At 36.4% G+C, this 21,913-nt stretch overlaps 1 protein-coding gene across 1 annotated transcript in view; it reads right to left on the minus strand.

Annotated features, from left to right (window-relative positions):
- The window catches only part of LOC150091338 (ubiquitin-conjugating enzyme E2 J1-like), a 72,490-nt gene extending 53,149 nt beyond the window's left edge, over window positions 1-19,341 (minus strand). The window contains exon 1 of the mRNA XM_090390038.1: window positions 19,095-19,341. Within this exon, the coding sequence (XP_090246164.1) occupies window positions 19,095-19,125 (31 nt within the window). The 5' untranslated portion in view covers window positions 19,126-19,341. The remainder of the gene's footprint in view (window positions 1-19,094) is intronic.
- Window positions 19,342-21,913: the final 2,572 nt, after the last annotated feature.

Raw genomic sequence — 21,913 nt, forward strand, 5'->3', positions numbered from 1 at the left:
TAATTAAATGGGGAAATTAAAATAGAATACTTGCTGTGTTTGAAATGGATAATCCTAAATGTCAAACATATAAAATCATAATAACCAGAAAATTCATAAGTTATTTTAACTTTCTAGTAAAAGTCCATTTATCTGGCACCTAAACATCTGGAAAGCTCAAGCAACTAGTACCATTTATTATCTGCCCATTTTATCTACACTCAGTTACCACACAAAAATTCAGATCTAACTGGCATTAAAGAGTTTGTTTATGCATGGGTACTGCACTTACATCAGTTCTACTACCCAGGTAGTATGAATGCATAGTTTAATTATATCTCATATTGTGAATACCTTCACGAGTTGCCAAGGTATTGCACTGCTTTGAATAAGTAATGGTTCACCAATGGAAATGCACTGCTTTGAATAAGTAACGGTTCACCAATGGAGAAGACTAATGTTACTTATTCTTGGCAGATACTATCACCCAAACAGCACTGTTTCGAAGCTTGTTGGCTTACTCGTCAGTGGGTGGGCAAATACTGTTGTTGCAATAGCGACAACCCAGTTATGAAGTATAACTCTACAATATGAGAGATGCTTGATGTTGTGCATGTTTCAATCTTAAAAAAAAAAGATTTTTATATATCAGGCATCAGTTAGAAACAATTCACTTTATAGTTTCTCAAAATTCTTGTTTATTCAATAATTTACTGCTGGTATCACTGCTGGGGTCCAGTCACAAAATATTTTCAACATCCTTTTGAAAATGGCTCGTGATGATTATCCACCATGGAATGAAAGAAAAAAAGAAGACTGTTGTATCAACTATGTTAACACAAAAACACTTATTCTATGTTCTAGAAATTTATTATACAACATCAAGACTTCCGAAATTTGCTACTTCTTTGAAAATCGGTAAAGAGGTTCGCATAGAAATATATTTTGTGAGTCAAATTTAGAATAGTACTTTATATATGAAGGCTATATATATATTGTATTATTTTATTGTAGTATAGATACAAAGTAATTCATGTTTTGATTAATGGAATTTATTAGGGCTTAAACCACACGATATAATAAAGAGCAATTTCCCAACCATTCTGGACAACTGAGTTTTTGCAGTAGTATAATTTTCTATGTTTGTAGCTTAAAAACATCTAATTTGCATGTAGAATGAGTGTTTTATCCTTAACTCTATTTTCTTACAAAGTGATACAACACATACTATTCCAGCAAAAGTCATGTGGCACCTCTAACTATGAACAAAACATATTTATTCAAAGAAATTAATAGCATATTAGCCCTTTGGCCATAATGACTACTTCAATGTATTATGCAAGACTTTCTAATTGCAGGCAGAAAGATGGTAGCAGTAGTACTCCACTCTTCTTTTAAAAAACTGCAAGACTCCATTAACAAAGAGGGCCAGTTCATTGAAAAGGCCTCTGGAGTCAGTAACTCTGTAATTCATCAGTAATGCTACTAAATAACACCGACTCGAATCTATAAAATGCCTTTATTATGATAACAAAAAATAAAATACATGCGTACTGATCGTATAAATGTATATTAAAATATTAAAACAAAAAATGTTATATAACAAGAATAAAATACAATAAAATATATAAAATTAAAAGCGATAAAGGTTGTTTAAAATCAGTAGAACCACTAACACAGGAGCTTTCGGCAGCAGCGGCTGCCTTCATCAGCTATAGTGGTTGCAGGATGACCAACAATCTATATGTACCACATACATCTCAGCAGGTCTGTGACATGAACTATGGCATCCATGCACGGTTTACTTCTCGTGCATTGGAACCAGAAACTGGACAGGTCACTATAAACCGTTCATCTCTTCGTAGGATAAGAGCTTCAAAGAGTGGACGAGTGCAACAGCCCTTAACCCTATTAAGACTGTAGCGCTCAGACGAACATATTCTTAAACTCTCCAGCCATTTCCAGTTCCAAAAGCCATTTGTCTTATCCACGATCACTGCTTCTTTAGCAGTAATGCCATGCCCAGTTTCCCAGGCATGTTCCGCTACAGCTGAACCTCTGTAATTTGCAGTCTTAAGGGCTCTATTATGCTCCCCCAAGCAATCCCCAGTCTGCGTTTCATTCCCCCCCCCACAATCAGGACACTCAATTTCATATATGACCCCACTAGTGTCATTACCTGCAATAAGATCTTTAGTTGTGGACACTGTGTGTAGCCTCTGACCTGGCAGCTGCACATAGCATATCTTACACAAATGTAAGATACAGGAAATGGGTTCTGAAATGCCCGGATAGTAGGGGATGTATGCAGTGGAAACAGGTGTAAAAGCATCTCTGCGACTGTTGTTCATACCTCTTAAACACCTCTCAATGGTGCTCTGTGGGTAACCACATGTTACTAGGTCCACTGTAACATGTTTAATCTCATCGTCTCTCTTCAGACGAGGCGCAGTGGGACCCCACCCTTTCCATTAAGGCCTTAATCACACTACTTTTGTGGCAACTGGCCTGAGCTGTTTTGAAGTGTGTGTATTGGCCCCAATGTATAGGTTTTCTGTTAACCTTAGTTTCCAAGTGCCGGCCTTCTCTGTATGCACATACATCTAGGAACGGAAGAGCTTTTCTCTTTTTTTCTGGAATAAACAGGAGGAATAATTTAAAACTGTGCACTTCAACAATACCATCCATTAATAATTTTCAGGAAAAACCTATATTTTCCTTAACTGCAAAATGTACAACAATGATATTATGGATGTTGAAGATGACTAGCATGCTTCATCCATGGACAGGACCTAATCAGAAATAAAATTATGGAAAAATGATATATAAAAAAAAAAACACCATGGTGTGCTGCCTGGAATTTTTAGTACACAATTCAAACCCTCCATGCTAGTAATCTCTAAACAGTATCCTCCAGGCATATGCATCAACTATAATTTTTTTTTTTTTTCTGTTTATACTCCAGCACGACAACCAAGTCAGTAGAGTTTACAATAAATTGTCAATATAAATATTTATTGTATTTAGTAGTGACGGGCTTGAACCCAGGTCCACTCAAGGAACGCGTGCTATGCACTCTCGCTCCTGACCACTCAGCTACGTCAGGCCTGTATTCTCACCTAATGGTATAACCTGAAAACAGTGCACAGGTGCTGGAGAGCAAGAGTAATTCCTGCCATATAAATTGTATGCCTCAAGAAGCATACCACACAAGGTCACTGAATCTAATAACTTTTAACAGATAAGTACAACTATAAACAACCAGCATATTTAGATAACAGTTATAGAAAAAAAAAAGTTACAATAAAAAATAAGTCCAGTTATCCTAGGGACTGGGGCTGTACGTTACATGAATTTGCTGGTTGGATGAGCATTACTCATATAGGTGCCTACACTACAAGAATAATGCTCATACAACTAGTATTATTCTTTACAGGCATCTACACTATACAATGGAATTATGTAATGTGAAGCAAAACTCCTTATTATACACTACTTTATTTCCGTTGACTTAAGTTTTCCAGTTAACTGGAAAACTTAACTTAAGGAGTGAGGAGGAAAGTGCATAATTTTGTATCTTCTTATCTACTTTTAATTCTTTTTTTTTTTTTGGCCAGTGCAGAAAAAGCCAATGGCTTCCTTGTACTATATGGGTAATATTAATGTGAAAATCACTATAATTTCACTATTGACAAATTCACTTGTAGCATTTTCAATTAACAAAATAACCAAACTTTTAGCCTTTTTTTGAATTTGTGTTGATCACATATAGGTTTTTATACATTTTAGTTTCAAAAAACCTTTTTTTTCCAAGTGCTATTAGTGACAGGAAGTTATTAGAAGAATTCTGTGAATAACATAATATTAGTGAACAAATTATGGATTATGCATGGTGACATTTCATATTCTTTACAAAACATACAGCACACTCATTGCTGGGTGTGCTGCAAGCTATTCTAACACTGAAATAGTTCCCCCCAACACCTATTTTTTTTTTTTTTTTTTTTGTGCAAATTTTGTTAAGGTTCCCAACTGGCAAGTTACATATATAATTTTTTTTTTTTTTTTTTTTGTCAACTGGATTTCAGGTTCAAGCACTTTAGTTGCCTTTCCCCTTATGAAACTAAATCAGATCAACCAGAAAGAAAGATTTTCTGAATTAGCTTTTTATCAAACTTTATGGCACAATACAAGCATTTATAAAACAAAGATCACCTAAAATTCACCTAAATATTTTTTTTGTCAGATAACTCAATTTCATATACTGGATGCAAATTCTGTTTAATACAATTTTCCTATTCTGTTACAGAACATACACTAGAGAGAAATGTTGCCTGCAATAAAGTAACATATTTTTCTGCTATTCCAAGAGAAAAATATGTAAAATAAAACAATTCACTGGCTGATGAATACGGTGCATGGCAGGGGTGTCTAGTTTTTTTTTCAACAGCAGGCCATGTAATCTTAACAAATTTATGCGTGGTGCAGGCTGCATGAATATTTTATTTATAACAATGGTAAGGTATAGCCTTTAGGTATTCAAAAATGGCATTTTTTTATAGCAATGCAAAAAACAGTTTAATAAACTTTTTGTTCAGCTACAATCCTACTGCTAGTCACTGATCAATTTTGATCAAGTGAGAATACTGTATTAAACACACTGAACTATTCCTGAGAAAACTGTTGGGGAAGAGTGGGTGTATTAATGTAGTATGTAAAGTGTATTATGATATTATGAATTAAGGTATTATTATGTATTATGGACCACCACCACCAATGCAATTTAACTTTATGGCCATAAAGAAAATAATGGCCCCGGGTGCCAAGCGTATTTCGAGGCCAAGCGATATTCTGGTGATATATAGAGCGCTCTTCTAAAGTGATTGAAGTTATTTCCTTTTAAGTTCCTACGTTTCTACCAAAAGCCTTTCTTTTATAACTAGTTCTATACTTGAAAACCACAAGTTAGAACACAGAAAGGAAACACACCTTTCTTTTTCCTATATTTCTTGTTCTATTAACCAACTAACACTTCAACCGCTTGGCCTCCGAGCGGCACTGCTCCTGCCTCCCCGTGGCGGGGCCGGTAATCTGGGGGAAAAGTTATCCCCCAGGGCTAAAAGGAGCAACGATGGATAAAAATGAATATCCACCTCTAGAGCCTTCAAACTCAAGGCTAGACAAACCTAATGATGAAGACGTGAACCAAGCAAAAAGGCTCTGAAGAGAAGTTCAGTGCAATGAAATGCCAAACTTTCTGGTGATACACTCTCTCTCCAACCAACCTGTAGGCAAATTATCACCATTCGTCATCCAAAGATTTCTGGAATCGATTGCTGGAACACCAAAAATGGTTAAACGACTGCAATCTGGAGACCTATTAATTGAAACAGCCAACTCCAAACATTCCGAGTGGCTGCTCAAAACAACGACATTCGGTGGCCTGCCAGTATCTATTACTCCACACAACACCTTAAATTCCTCGAAAGGCGTTATAACCGAATGGGACCTACTTACAATATCAGAAGAGGAATTAGTTAAAGAACTGAGTAATCAAAAAGTAACCAACGCCAAACGCATAATGACCAAAAAAGATGGAAATCTCGTCCCAACTAGGTCAATCATTTTAACCTTCAGTACCCCAGATTTGCCATCCTCAGTAAAAGCTGGCTATTTAAACTGCCGAATTCGGGCTTATATTCCTAACCCGATTCGTTGTTTTAAATGCCAAAAATATGGACATTCCCAACAAGCATGCAGAGGAGAAGCTATTTGTCCTATTTGTGGTTCCAAGGAACATACACAAGCAGACTGTTCAGCATCAAGTCCCATTTGCCCTAACTGCAAAGAAAGTCACCCAGCATTTTCAAAATCCTGTGAAATGTGGAAAACAGGGAAGAAAATTCAAAAATATAAAATTGAACACAAAGTCACATACCCTGAGGCACGCAGACAGGTTATGTTGACCATGCCCAGTCGTTCATATGCGTCTCACACTCGAAGCTTTATTTCAACAGCAGTACCAACAGATGTATCAATACCCCCCAGCACATCTATGGCTAATTGGGTTAAAAATACACTATCTAATTCAGGAAAAGACACACATCAAACTAAAACCAGTGAATCGACCAACACTCCAATCAGCATCCCAACTGATACTCGGACAGTCTCGCATGATAAAGAAAAATTAAAAACTACCAAAGACAACAAGAAACCTGAATCATCCACCAATAGTATGGAAGTAGATGTACACTCAGATCTTGAGGAACCCATACTAGAACTTCATGCAAATGACACTATGGATACTGGGCGCCCCAGCTTCCCAAAAAAAGACCGGAAAAAGTGCTCAAACAAAAAACAGTCTGATGAATCATCCTCAACTAAACCTAAATGAACCACAGTATCTTACAATGGAATTGCAGAGGTTTTCGTTGCAACACTGACGATATTCAATACTTAATTAACCGATATTCTCCAGCTGCCTTCTGTCTACAGGAAACTTACCTGACCTCACAAATTTCTCCTTCGATAAAGAACTATTGCCTTTATCGAAGAGATCGAAATACTGCTAATGCTGCCCATGGTGGGGTAGCAATCCTAGTAAACTCGAAGATCCCAACTAGACATATCCCAATCCAAACTGAAATAGAAGCTGTCGCTGTTCGCATAACTCTCCATAGTGCAATAACACTTATCTCAATCTACCTACCACCAAACCGTTCTTACTCTTTAAGAGATCTTGAAGACCTGTTTATACAGATACCTCCACCTCTCTGTATATTAGGGGACTTTAATGGGCACCACCCATTATGGGGTTCTCCCAAATTGGATAGACGTGGCCGACTAATTGAAAGCTTTTTAGAGGCACTAAATTTCAGTATACTCAATACTGGTGCATCGACACACGTACAGCTCCCAGCAGGACACACATCAGCAATAGACCTCACAATTTGTTCACCAGTACTAGTCCCAACCATAGAGTGGAATGTAATAAATGATCCCATGGGCAGTGACCACTTTCCAATAGTATGCAACTTTCTGATAGCAAAGACTCCTTCAATTCAACCGTGCAGAAAGTGGAAATTTGTCCGAGCAGACTGGGCAAAATTTCAATCGTCAATCGACCTTGATGAGGAAAAAATCCGCCTCCAACATACTGATGATGCCACAGATTACATCACGTCGCATCTTCTAAATGTGGCTAAAAATACAATACCACTATCAAATCCCCCGGGCCGAAAGCATCATAATTACTGGTGGAATGACAAATGCACCACAGCAAAGAGAGCAAAAAATAAAGCTTGGAATTTGTTTCGGCAATGTCCGAGCACAGTCAATCTTATTAACTATAAGAAATTAAGGGCAAAAGCACGCTTCATACAAAAGCAAGCAAAGAAAGAATCCTGGATCCGTTTTGCCTCTAGTTTTCACAGAAATACTGATTCCAAAATAATATGGAAAAAAATTAGACAGCTGTCTGGTAAGTTTCCTACCATACCTTCTCCAATCCTCTCTTGGAATGGGAAAGATCTCTCTAATCCAGTAGATATAGCTAATGCTTTGGGAAATACTTTTGCCGAAATTTCAGCAGCAACAGCCTATCCTACCTCATTCCAAAGAATTAAAAACACTGAAGAAAAGCATGCTATTCATTTTCAAACTGCCCGTCTTCTCCCATATAACAAACCTCTGCAATATTCTGAACTTTTACATGTCATTAAAACTGCCCGCAATGGTGCTGCCGGGCCAGATGGGATTTATTATGTCATGCTACAACATCTTGATGACAAAGCTTTGCGCTGCCTCCTGGTCTTTTACAATCGCATATTTTTAGAAAATGTTTTTCCAGCTTCTTGGCATCACTGTACAGTTTTGGCATTCCTGAAACCTGGAAAAGATCCATCCAACCCGAATAGCTATAGACCCATATCTCTCTCAAGCTGCCTCAGCAAAATTCTTGAGAAAATTATCCACAGAAGACTCGTCTGGATCATAGAGTCGGAACAGCTAATGAGCCATAGTCAATATGGCTTTCGTCAAAACAGGTCATGCCTAGATCTTATGGTCAAGGCTGAATTTGCCATCCGTAATGCTTTTGTCAAACATGAACATCTAGTAATGGTTTCAATAGACATAGAGAAGGCTTTTGATACCACTTGGCGGTATGGTATACTTAGTGATCTTTACCTTCTAGGACTACGAGGCAACCTCCCTATATTTATTGAGAACTTCTTACATACTAGATCATTTCAAGTTCGATACCAACATGCCCTTTCCACAACTTTCATCCAGGAAGAAGGTGTTCCACAGGGATCAGTACTGAGTGCCACTCTTTTTGCTCTGAGAATAGATTCTATCACTAAGCAGCTTCCAAATACAGTTGAGACTTACCTTTATGCAGATGACCTTTCCATCTCCTGTCATTCTCAAAACATGAGGTCTGTTGAAAGACAGCTTCAGATATCACTTAATAAAATTCAACAATGGGCAAGCCTCAACGGCTATCGGCTCTCGCAGCAGAAAACAGTTGCCATCCACTTCTGTAGACAACGCAAACTCCATCCAGATCCTGAACTTCAAATTTCTAACATCGTTGTCCCAGTCACCAGCAACATCAGATTTCTTGGATTAATCCTTGACAACAAGTTAAATTTCCTAGACCATATTAAAAATGTACGGACGTCATGTCTAAAAAAGTTAAACATACTCAGAGCTTTATCTGCCCAAACATGGGGTGCAGATCGTACCTCGCTTCTTCGTTTATACAGGACATTAATCAGATCCCGTCTCGATTATGGTGCTCCTGTCTATGATTCTGCCAGAAAGAGTGTATTACGCTGGCTTGATCCAATTCAGCACAGTGCTTTGAGAATTGCAATTGGTGCATTCAGAACGTCGCCAGCACATAGTCTCTACATTGATGCTCACGAGCCCCCACTAGCTTTACGCAGGAAAACACTGTTACTCAAATATGCTGTAAAGATACAAAGTTGTGCCTCTCATCCCGTTCAGTCATACCTTTTCAACCCACCATTTGAAATCTTATACAGAAACAAACCTAGCATAGTAAAGCCAGCTGGTCTTCGCCTTCTTGAATTGGAGCAAGTTTGGAATATTTCCGTCCATTCCGTACAACAAGTAGCCACATGTACTCAACCACCATGGACTCCTCCTCTTCCAACCTGTGACACTTACCTCTGTCAATGGAGAAAGAATACTTTGCAAGCATCAAATGTCAAACAAATTCATGCAGTTCACACTCAAAGATATACTGACTTCTCCCCAATCTATACAGATGGCTCTAAATCTAATTCAAATGTTGGAGCAGCTGCAGCGTTTCCGAATACAACTGTATCAGTTTCCCTTCCATCAGAATTTAGTATATTTTCTGCTGAATTATATGCAATCAAACTAGCTTTAGAAAATCTCTGTTCAGACAGTTCCTTCAAATCAGTTATTTACACTGATTCCCTCAGCTCAATCATGTCGTTATGTAATTCCTCAGATGAAGTCCACCCTATTCTTAATGAAATCAGAAGCTTATTACTGCAAATTAAAGAACGCAACCAACTGGTCACTTTTTGCTGGATTCCATCCCATTCTGATATTTTAGGCAATGAATTGGCCGATAAAGCTGCAAAAAATCCAACTACTTTTGATTTAACCAATATCCCTGTTCCAGCATCAGATTATGCACTAACTGTTCATGCTGCTTGCATATCACAATGGACAGCACTCTGGCACTCTCAGACTAATAATAAACTCTTTCAGTTTAAACATGATCCAAAAATCTGGCACTCCAGTAACCGTACATCGAGACAAGAAGTAGTCCTTTCAAGGGCAAGAATAGGACATATCCATCTGACCCACCTTCATTTACTCACAGGAGATGATCCACCACAATGTACACATTGTTCTAATAATTTGACAGTAAAACATATTCTTATTGGCTGCCCCTATTATAAACAAGCCAGAACTTCATCCTTGATCTCACTGGTTAATCTCCATAAACCAATAACTCTTGAAAATCTCATTGGTGATAAGGCAAATATTTCTGAATTTTTTGACTTTCTCAGGCAAACTGGGCTTTTCAATTATTTCTGATTTCAGATTTTCTTTTGATTTAGGGAAAACTCATGTTTTAATATAATAAGTGAATAGGCACATTATAGCCTTAGCAGCTTATGTGCCATTAAGCCTCCAGAACAACAACAACAACAAAGAAAATAATTTTCTGACTATACACAAAAAAGATTATCTGCAAGAAAACAATCATAGTGATATATCCAAATGAAGCAATGGGATACACTACACATTCTGTTATTTGAACTGCATATATCACTATAATTTGGTTGCGGATATTCTCTTCCAACTCCTATATATTTAACAAATTACCCACACAAATACAACTCAGGCAGGCTGCATCCCTAGGTCAGAGATGCCCCTTATTTGGCCTGCAAGCCATATGCTGAACAACCCAAATATATGGGAAAGATTTCCCATCCTACAGTGTTTCTGCAAAATGAAATGGGAAATTCAAGTGGGAATGAATAAATGTTCATAACACAAACTCTATACTCAAAGGCTGTCAGCTTATATGAAGTTAGTGGAGGAAATAGTCAAGGACAAGTTGTGACAATTCTAATAAATTGGCTTATGAGGTCTTTCTGAATAGTAGTCTGTGAAAATCCATGCAAAGCCACATGCAATTTAAGGTTTCTTTCCAGTAGCTCTTTCATTTATCATCTTTCCAAAAGATGCAAAGGTAGAGTTGAATAGAGCAACTTTTGATCATGTGTGCAACAATGACCAGAATGATTTATTTTCTGTTATGCTACTGATGAGATCTAGATTCACTATCTTAACACTGAAACCATGGAATTCTCCAAAGAGAACCAATATTCTTTATCACTGCTTAATAGAGGAAATGCTTAATGAAGGTTTTACTTAACCACAGAATGGCAATGATCACTATAACGGCATTTAATGATTTTACATGCTTTAATATTATTCAGAATACAAAATATACGTTATTATTGTATTCACTGTTATTATCATTAGCATTAAAAAAAAATGGAATAAAAAATTGACACTAGACCAGTGTTTCCCAAATTGAGTTGCGAAACCTTTTATAATAACCTGTGATTCCTGTCACATTTGAATAAAAAGGCATTTTTAATAGGGTAAAGAAAACACATTAAAAATACATTTTTCAGAATATAATTCTAACTAATATTTAATGCGATGGTTGTACTTGCATCTGGGCAACCAGCTTCAAAATTCGCAGCAGAGTGTTTGTTAAAGCCAACCTCATGTTATCCTCAACATTCAGTCTGTTTCTTGCCTTTGTTTTGATATGAAGAAGCATTGAAAGTCCACTTTTGCAGAGATATGTAGCGGCAAATGGAAGTAAAACTCAAAAGGCAAGCATGGTGACATTTGGATATGACTGATACATAGCAACACCAAAACTGAATCAGCAATTTTTCATAAAACAATTGTGCCGAGGAACGAAATTTGTTTTATGAAAACAAATTACATTCCAGGCTAAATGTGTGATTTAGCCTGGAGTACACAGGTTGAAGGAGAGGGGGAAGCTACCGATATCAAAACTAAACTCAGTTCCTTGAATAAATTTTTTTTGATAATTATCAGTATTTTGAAATATTATTATTAAAATAAATGACCATGGATTTGTGATTGAAAAAAAAGGAACTTTTAAAACGAGAAGCATGTACTTCTAGTATTGAAACTGTGGTCGATGAATATGAACACAGTACTGTCACACTTCAAAGTGAGGATGCACAATCGCAGCCTTTTGTTCTCCGAAAAAACAGGAACCAATTAATAAAACACCAAAACGAAAGTATGATTACAATTATTTGAATTTCGGCTTTATGTATGTTGGAAATAAGGATGCTCCTGATGCACAGTGCGCCGTATGTAATAAAATATTAGCAAAGAGGTCTTTGGCTCCCACTAAACTTGTTTCGTTAAGTGTTCTGTAAATATATTGAAAGATGAAAAGTGTTCCATAAATGTATTGCGAGATGAAAAGTGATCCGTGACTAAAAAAGTTTGGGAAACGCTGGAATACACCATGAATTATCAAAGTAATAGAGCAAGCTTATCTGCAAAAAGATCTAAACCTCCCAAACACTTCCTAGTTCATTTCATAAATATACATGGTCTCAGTTCTAATCTCAACAATGTCCATTTCAACTTAGTCTGCCAAACCCCATGTACTTTTTCTGACAGAATATCAGTAATCAGTTGATTCAACCACTGCTCATCTCAGTTGCACCAAATTATTCGCTGTATGATTCCTTTCGCCTCAAAGGTGGTACTTGTGCATTTGTCCATTCCGATATTCCCAGTCTGAGACTTTGCAATTTGGAATCTCCTCTTTTTGATTTTCTCTGGCTTAAAATCCTCTACCTCATTCTGTCAAATTCGTCTGTTGTCTCTACCATTCTCCCAACCCCACTAATCACTTGGAGCTCTTTGACTCCCACTTCTCAACTTGATTTTCTACAGTCAAACTTTCCTAACAGTGAGGTAATTTTCCTTGCTGATTGTAATGTTCACAACTCCAGCTGGCTTCCATTCTCTAGTCACACAGACCCAGCTGGTTAAGATGCTGAGGCTTTTGCAATTACTAATGACCTCGCACAAATTGTTCATTTACCTACCAGAATACCGGAGAATCCTAACAATACAGCCGACACGCTTGATCTTTTTCTCATAAACAACCCTTCTAAGTACACGGTCAAAGTGAGTGGTCCTTTAGTCAGATCACAACTTGGTGATTGTCTCTTCTCCGATGGAGCCTTTATCTCACGGCTATTCCCAATATCATGTTGTTTGGCATTACAAGAATGCAAAATGGGATGACCTGCAAGATTTCTTTTCTTCTTTTCCTTGGTTGGATTACTGTTTCAAAACTTCTGATGTCAATGTTGGCTCAGATCATCTCAGTGAAATTATTCTTGTGGGAATGGAATCCTTTAATCAATACTTCACGTTAAAGTCTAGTCCTTTATCTAAACCTTGGTTTTCCAATAAATGTGCTAAGGCTGTTTGAGAGAAGAATGTTGCATATCATAATTTGCTTGTTTCCAATTCTTCAGTTTCATTTTCTGCCTACACCAAAGCTCGCAACAATTGTAAAGCAGTTTTAATCAGTCCAAACTAGATTTTGAACAAGCTAAGAGTAGAAAATTTGCTTCTTGCCCTAATGGTAGCCGAGCATTCCGGGTTCTTGCCAAAACGTTTGCCCATCTCTGCTCCCACATCCATCAAAACCAGATGGTTCTATTTTCACTTCAGCCAAGGATAAAGCTGACCTGCTAGCATCCCATTTTTCTTCCAACTCATGTATTAATAATCTCGGTAAAACATCTCCCAACATTCCCAACATGCTCCATTCAGTGCCCCCTGTCTTTGTCAAAAGGATGTCAGAAGGATTTTGACGAATCTCTATGCTAAGAAAGCTCCAGGTCACAATGGTATTTCTCCACCTATTCTCAAAACCTGTGCTCCTGAATTTACTCCTGTTCTTTGCTGCCTTTTTTCACTTTCTTATTCCAAAGGTGCTTTTCTTTCTTGGAAATTCTCATATCCAGCCAGTTCCTGAAAACTGGTGACAAATCCCTCCCATCCAATTATCATCCCATTGCAATTACTTCTACTCTTTCTAAAGTAATGGAGAAATCAATTAACTGTAAACTCAAACTATCTAGAAACCTTCCATCTGATCAATGATCACCAGTATGGATTCAGTCAATGTCAATCCACTGGTGATATTCTGACTTGTTACCATTTATGGACCAATTCAATGGAAAAGTTCGGTGAAGCACAAGCAGTTGCTCTTGATATCTCAAAGGCTTTCGATCGTGTTTGGCATAAAGGTCTTCTAAACAAGCTTCCATCTTATGGTTTGCCAACTGTTTTTAGTAATTGGTTATCCAGTTTTTCTCTGATCGCTCATTGAGGGTGATGGTAGATGGCTCTCTGTCTTCTAACTTCTCAACTAATACTGGTGTTCCCCAAGGTTCAGTTCTTTCCCCTACTATTTTCCTCTTGTATATTAATGACCTCCTTCCATTGACTGTAAATCCTATCCATAGTTTTGTTGATGATAGTACATTGCATTCCACTTTCCAGTTTGCCAAACCATGCCCTGTTCAATCAGCTTCAACTTCTTGAATATCCACTACCAATTCCTTAAATGCCAATCTCCAGTGGGGCAAAGACAACTTAGTTGATTTCAATCCTTCTAAAACTTAGTCCTGTCATATCTCACAAAAAGGATCCTTAATCAGAGTGTCACCAAAGAAGTCTTTGGTGACACTGATTTCTTGGCAAGATGATATCTCTTTTGGGGATTACCCTGACTTCTAATCTCTCTTGGCACAAGCACATTACAAATATTGCTTCCTCTGCATTTAAAAAAAAACTTGGTTTTCTCTTTCACTCTCGGCGTTACTTTTCCTCCAAACAGCTGTTCACTCTGTACAAATCGCTAATCTGCCCTACCATGGAATATAATTACCACATCTGGGCCGGTGGCCCCAAAACCTTTCTCAGGCTTCTAGATTCCATTCAGAAGAGGGTAGTTAGGTTAATTAATGACTCATCTCTAACAGAGGCTCTCCACTCTGTCTCATAGACGTACTGTTTCTGCTGCATGCCTTTTCTATAAATAGTTCCACGGGCACTGTTCTTCTGAATTGGTTTTCTCTACTCTTTCAAAATAGTTCGAACACATGCTGCCACCAGCCAACGTCCACTTACTGTCCAACTTCAAACTCGCAGCATCAACTTTTCATCTCCCTCGTTTATTCATTCAACTGCCGTATTCTGGAACAACCTTCCTTCATACATATTTTCTGAAAATTATATGTCTACAGAAGTTCAAGCCTAATGTCAACAAATATCTTCTTTCATCTTCTCAACCTCCAACCCAAGCATGGTACTAAGTACTATAGGTTCTAATAGCACTTGTGTTTGGGGTTTTCATAAAAAAAAAAAAGTCTGTTTGCTTCTCAAACATGCTGCTGTAGAAAACAGTCATCCAATAAATCCACATGTCTTGCTAGCCTAGTGTACTAGTGACCACTCCACAAGGTTCCAATCAATATCTGGAAAGTTAAAATATACCATTACAAGACATTCTGATTTACTGGCCCACTATTTCTGTTATTCAGGAAGCAAAAAAACTTATACCTTAGTGGGGGTATTTTTTCAACCAAAAAAAAAAAAAAAAAGAAAGTAATAATAATTAAAACTTCTATTAGAATGACATCTACATGAATTTTAGTATTCCTTCATCACAAGTTTGATTTTCAATCTTCAATATTAATTATCAGAATGAAGTAGTAAGACCATTAAAAAATCCCATCTCTCACTTAAGGCTGCAGGTATACAAAATACACCATATATCTGCTTGTATAACACTTTTGAAGGTGACCGACTTTATATTAAATTATTTCAAAAGCTCACTGAATTTAGGGAAAAGGTCCAATTGTTATAAAAGTTACAAAGCAATAATTTTAATGCAGCAGTTTTTTTTTTTTTTTTCCCTTAATGTAGAGGTAGGGCATAGTCTATTTGTCCAAAATATGTTTTAATTAAAAAATTAAATGTTTAAAATAATGAAGAACAGTTGCCTTTATATCACATTTTATTTTTTTTAATAAAAAAATTATATACTGGATAGCATACAACATACTCTACATGCCAACTCATGTTAACACTTTAAAACAGATGGCTGCCATTTAGCACTCTTGCACTGTTACAATAAAAGATTTTTCATAATTGCATCCCTTATTATTAAAATAATGGATGGCAATGAAAAATGCAGTTTTCAGTTTTAAACTATTCGTAATCTTTATTCAAAAACAGACTGAATAATGTACAAACATACACTACACATCTGCTTATATGACTTTTTGGAGCACTTGCTTATGGATTAAAATGACTGATAATGAAAATGTCAGGGATATTTGTAAGATCTAACATGAAGTGTGCTCAATATTATGGCCAGGTTTCCAACACAAGTCTTTTCCATGATGTACAGGAATTTTGCCAGTAGGAATTATATAAAGCATACATAAAGCAACTGCAGCTAAAGCCATATGCAGTTCTTTGACACTTGAACTATGGCTCTCTGAGAAATATGGATTGGAAAATTTTATACTTTAAAATAACAGTATGATTGACAAGAAATTAAAAAAAATAACAATAAAAAGGCTATGGGTAGCAACCAAATATCTAACAATTTTAATACCAGTTGGCATTCATTTTTAAGAAATTAAGCCCTATTTTTTATAACTTAATTTAATCAACTAATTAACTTTTAATCATACAAAAAAATACTGACAATTGTTTCTATGTATAATAGGGTAATATGATAAGTATAGACATAGACTTAAGAAAATATCAAAATTCCTAGAAACAATTCAAACTCAAATTTATTGTGCCTTTATTCATGCAATATTTTAACTACCTCTATGCTACTATAACAAAAACATCCTTCCTAAAATAAGGCCTATATGCAGTATGCAGTAATCAAGTTGTGGCCTGACCAATGCCAACTTTGTCCACAAAACAGACTACAACTTTTTAAACTCAGCTTAAACAGCTCCTAATAAGGATCGTATATGAAAATGATCACAAAATTCAACTCCAGTATCTAAATAATTAACAATATTTTCTTTCTCATTATGATAAAATTACCAAATTTCTGTAATAAACTACAACAGTTATTATAAGCTGTTAATTTTAATTTGGAAATCACCATGTGAAAAGTAATTTTTTTACTGTGTAGATGAATTTCATTTAATAAAATTCATATGCGCTTGAAATTTTGCAGCTCACAAACTGTCAAAGATTACCTTCTACATTTCTTGACAACTATCTTGTTTTTTTTTTTTTTTGGTAGTTGTTGGCGCATAGGCTTCTGTGGCCATAATGCACCTCTCAAGGTTTTTGCAGTACATTGATCCAAGCCAGAGACAGGAATCAAACCCACGACCTTTGGGTTACCAGGCAGGCACTTTACCCACCCGGCTAGCCTGGTTGGCTACAATTATCTTGTGTTTCTCTCAAACTTAAGCTTGGCTTGGACCAATGTGCTATAATGCACCAGACTCGGTGGTTCTGAAATAGTGCATTTAGCACATTGGTGTGTCATGAAGAACTGGGAGATGTGTTATCAAATACATATAATAGATTCCTAAGTAATACTTCAACTATGCTGCTTCAAATATTTTAAGTTCAGTGGCTTGTAGTATATGGTGTGTTGTGTACACGAAAACAGTACACTGTACAATAAAATTAGCATTGGCATACAAGTACTGGGGGGAAGAAGGGACTACAATTTTGTGAGCTGAAAAGTCTCTAGACCAAATCTTCACATTGAGACCCAATCAAGGTATTAAAACTTTAAATGAATTAAGTAAACTAAATAATAATACTTCATCAAAATAATGGAGATAGGTTTTTTTTTTTCCCCTCACAGGTAACAAAATAGAGGATACACACTAAGTTAAGGAAAGACTGCTACAGACTAGACAAACTGGACGATATATTTTTTTCCCTGATGGTTTCGCAGAGCATGGAACAACTATGCCTTCCTTCCTTTCCATAGTCTCAGCATATGTTTACAACACTCCACTGATCTGAAAGGTGTAGAGTTAAGACTATAAATTCTTCATGTTCAAGGGAGCTTTCTACTAATTATCTATATCATCTATTGTCCACAACAGTAAAACAAGAACCAACGGTGCAAGTCCAAATCAATAAATCACTATGGTTTCCCCACCACTCAATTGCAAACTTAAGCACATTCTCCAGACTCAAACCATATTGTCTGAAGGAAAATGATTCATTACTCTTTATTCCACAAAACCTGTTTGTTTTCATGCCTTAAAGGATGGTTACCATATGGTACATTTCTCTCTACAAATAATGATGATATTTCAACATGACTATCAAACAATGTTTCAGTTTTCACCTAATATGAACAAAATCATCTCTCTAATCTGATGGTACAGTTCCAAACTCTACTTTTGCAGGGAAGCCATTAGTTCATGTGTGGATATGCTAGCATTGACTAGTTTCTCAAATATTTCCCTTCCCCTTATATACCTCTATCTACATTAAAGTATCCACGTAACTGGTAGCAATCAGTTTGGATATTTATTTTCCATACATATACAGTAAATAAAAGAGCAACTTTTGTTCAAAAACCTAGTATTCCACATCTTAATTATATTGAAGTAATTAATATAATAAAGTAATACTTATTATAGTATGGTATGTAATACATACTTCAATATGTACTGATTTAATGAAAGAACCAGTATAGGCCTTGTGCATCTTCTTTGAGAGGTGTACTCTGCTCTTGATCTTGCTTTCTCGCCAACTGTTGTTATTTGGTTTTTAGGAGCATTAGCAACTAAGGCCATATTGCTCCGCTCGCCAACTGTGAAATTAAAGTTCGGAATGAGACATTCTGAACTTTTTCTTAATTATGATTGTAAAGATATTAGAGTTTTTGGAAAATTAAATTCATTGACAGTATAAATTTAATTTTCGTGAGGCCCAGTGCAGCTACCCCAATTGTACGTGCCTAATGCTAGCGTTCTATAATGTTCTGACGAGTTCGGATTTCGCTGCTACAAACTTCTAATATCCAAACTATCAAGTTCTAGACTATTCCCTTCCAAACAATTCTTTAGATGCATCCATAATATGGAGTATAACCAAAATTTCATATATACATTACACAGTAAAATAATTGTGTATAAATACATCACGAAAATAAAACGTAACATGATTGTAAGATTGCGATGACGAAAAAAGATATTAGAAACTTCTTGACTGATGGTAGGAGAAAAATGCTTGCGATACTTAAGGTATTATACCGAATTATAACATGACAAAAATGACACAATGAAGCAAAGCTTGCAGCTTGTGACAGAACTATAAGCTTTGCTCCTAAGCATAAGTGAGTGACTCCAGACTAACGTTTTGGTTAGAACATCAGGTAAAAATAGACCACTGAAAACAAAATCAAGCAATTATTCCCCAGCTACGCAGTATCTTACCTGGACTTCTCATATTATATTGACCTTCCATATTTCACAAAAAGAAGTACGCTGGAGTTTTTAAGATATTCAAACAATACTATTTAAAAAGGTTAATACCAACACACAATTACAACTGTCACGATAGCCGTCCATACACTTGAAACTACTTTTAACAATTATCGCCTGATTGCGTTGTGGAATGTAAAGCACGTTATTCCAAATCAAAAGGCTTTATGAAACATAAAAAGAAAACAAAAATGATGTTTTAAAATGACGTGGCACTGTCACATTCAATAAAACTTCTCCGTCCGTACCTTTAATAAACAGTCACAACCAAAGTACATTCACTTACCTTAAAATGAACGCCATCTGTCATAAGAAACAATCTTTACAGTCTTGGAAAAAATAATAATAATGAAATCACTGAGCTTTGTCAAGACGTTACTTTCATTGCCCTGATGATTTCTCAGTTTGACAACAATAAACAGGAATATCAAAAATAAATCCTTGTTCGACAATAAGAGTTTATGAATGATCCTGCTCAGGTTGCTGGAAAACTGAATAGGTATTTTGCATCTACATTCACACATAAAGAACTCGTTAGTGAAGGGAACTCCAGAAGTACATCAAAATCTAACAGGGAACTAAGTGATTATGTGATAATTTAGAATAAAGTGGAAGAGGAAATATTGAAGCTTAATATAAAGTGGAACCTGGGTTGTATGAAATCTATGCAATTATATTAAGGAAGGCAGAAAAGGAGGTAAGCAAGCACGTAGTCATAATTATGAGAGCATTGTTGGATTCAGAGAAAGTCCCTATGGACTGGCGATGAGAGAATATTTCCCCAATTCATAAAGGGGATCAAAAGATGACATAAATAACTACAGACATGTTAGCTTAACTCCTGTTCCAGATAAATAATGGAGTGATTAGTGTACAGAAGTAATGCAAGACCATTTAGACAGGAATGCAATTATACTGCGGTCATAACATGAATTTGTTAAGGGGGTGATTGGTCTGACCAATCTGATTGGATACTATGATGCAGTAACAAAGGAACTGGATGAAAAAATAATAATTTTTATATCATATACTGTGCTTGAATTTCAGGAAAGCTTTTGATACTATTGAGCATAAAGGACTGCTGCCATAAATTGGAGTATTGTGGCATTAAGGGGAAGTTATTGCTATAAACAAAAGGGTGGTTGAGTTGGAGAAGACAGAAAGTGATTATCAACGGGCACAGCTCTTCGTAGATTAATGTCATTAGTGGAGTCTGCCAGGGTTCTGTGCTGGCCCGTTGTTGTTTTCAGTTTTTATTAATGATATTGATGAAGGTATATCAAGGTAATGATGGTTAATGTCTAAGTAATGAAGGTATGCTGCTGCAACAGATCTAGAAAACTGAGGCTGAGAAATGGCAGTTGAAGTATAACATTAACAAATGCAATGTAATGCATATTACTGTAATGCAGTAATCTCAGATTAACATACCAACTGTATGGAGTTACACTCGAGAAGTAAAAATGAAAAAGACCTGGGGTTATTGTGCAGTCAGATATGAAGTTCTTCGAGCAATGCAGACAGGTTAACAGGTCATCTCATAGGGTTTTATTAGTGATATTCAAGGACTTGGCTAGCAGAGATAAGCAGATGATTATCTCATTGTAAAAGGCAATGCTTAGGCTGCTGGTGCTACAGGTCTGGAGGCCTCACTTTACAAAGGATATAGATCTGCTAGAAAGGGTGCATTGAAGATCAACGAGATTAATGAAGGGAAAAAAAGAGTAGTCTTACAAAGAAAGGCTGCAGTTTGGCAAATTGCAGTGTCTGGAGACTAGGCACCTGCGACTCAAAGTGTAAACTATGGTAGCAATCTATTGCCAATTGTAATCCCTGGAACATCTTAAACAAAACTTTTTGTAACAAAACACGTTCGGCAGATGTTTACAGCATAGACAAAAGAGAGTAAGAAAATAGTTCGAAATAAGGCAGATGTTTACAGCATAGACAAAAGAGAGTAAGAAAATAGTTCGAAATAAGGTGCCATTGGTTATGCAAGATCAGTTTTCAAAGTTGTAATATAGCTAAAGTTATCTATTGAAAGTAGTGCAATACCAGAGCAACCTGTTACAGAGGCAGATTTGTTCTGCAAAAAGAATTAAGACCATTGGATTATCTATGCAGTTGAAATCCTACTGGTCCCAAAAACAGAAGAAAGAACAGGATAGTCACTGTAAACGTTCACAGATGTAAATAAGTTCAGTAGTTTCTGTTTAATATTTATTGAAATGTGCACCTCAAATGCTCATCCACTAGGTATGCCTCTCTAAAATCTGGAAATTTTTAAAATTCGGCACCTCTCAATCCCATAGATTGAAGGATTTTAAAGAACTTACTGTAAGAGTGTGACGACTTTATTGACTTCGAGGACGCTAAACTCCAATTGGTGAGATAGCGTTCTTTGGTGTCTCACAAGCTAATTTTTACCACGGAAATATTATCTTCTCCGCGACTACTTTCATGAAAGCTCTCTTATAGTAGTTTTAAATGTTCAGCAAGTTTCTTGAGGTATCACTAGAGGCTGTACTCAGATATCCATCCTGTGGCCGTCACATGAAATACTGTTCAATACATGTGTACTGTGTTGTCTTACGTAAAGCAGCTTCTGAAAGTTAGTTCAGCTCCAGTTTGGTGAATTTATTAATGATACTGATGCAGAACTCTCTAAAACAGCCAGATATGAGTGTAGTGTTAGATTCATACGATGTGTGTTGCTTTGTTATTTCTAGTCACTTTTCTACAAGGGAGCATGATCCGAGGAATGATGCTTC

The sequence above is a fragment of the Mastigoproctus giganteus genome, chromosome 1, assembly GCF_048544385.1.
Source record: "Mastigoproctus giganteus isolate SK-2022 chromosome 1, ASM4854438v1, whole genome shotgun sequence".
NCBI lineage: Eukaryota > Metazoa > Arthropoda > Arachnida > Uropygi > Thelyphonidae > Mastigoproctus > Mastigoproctus giganteus.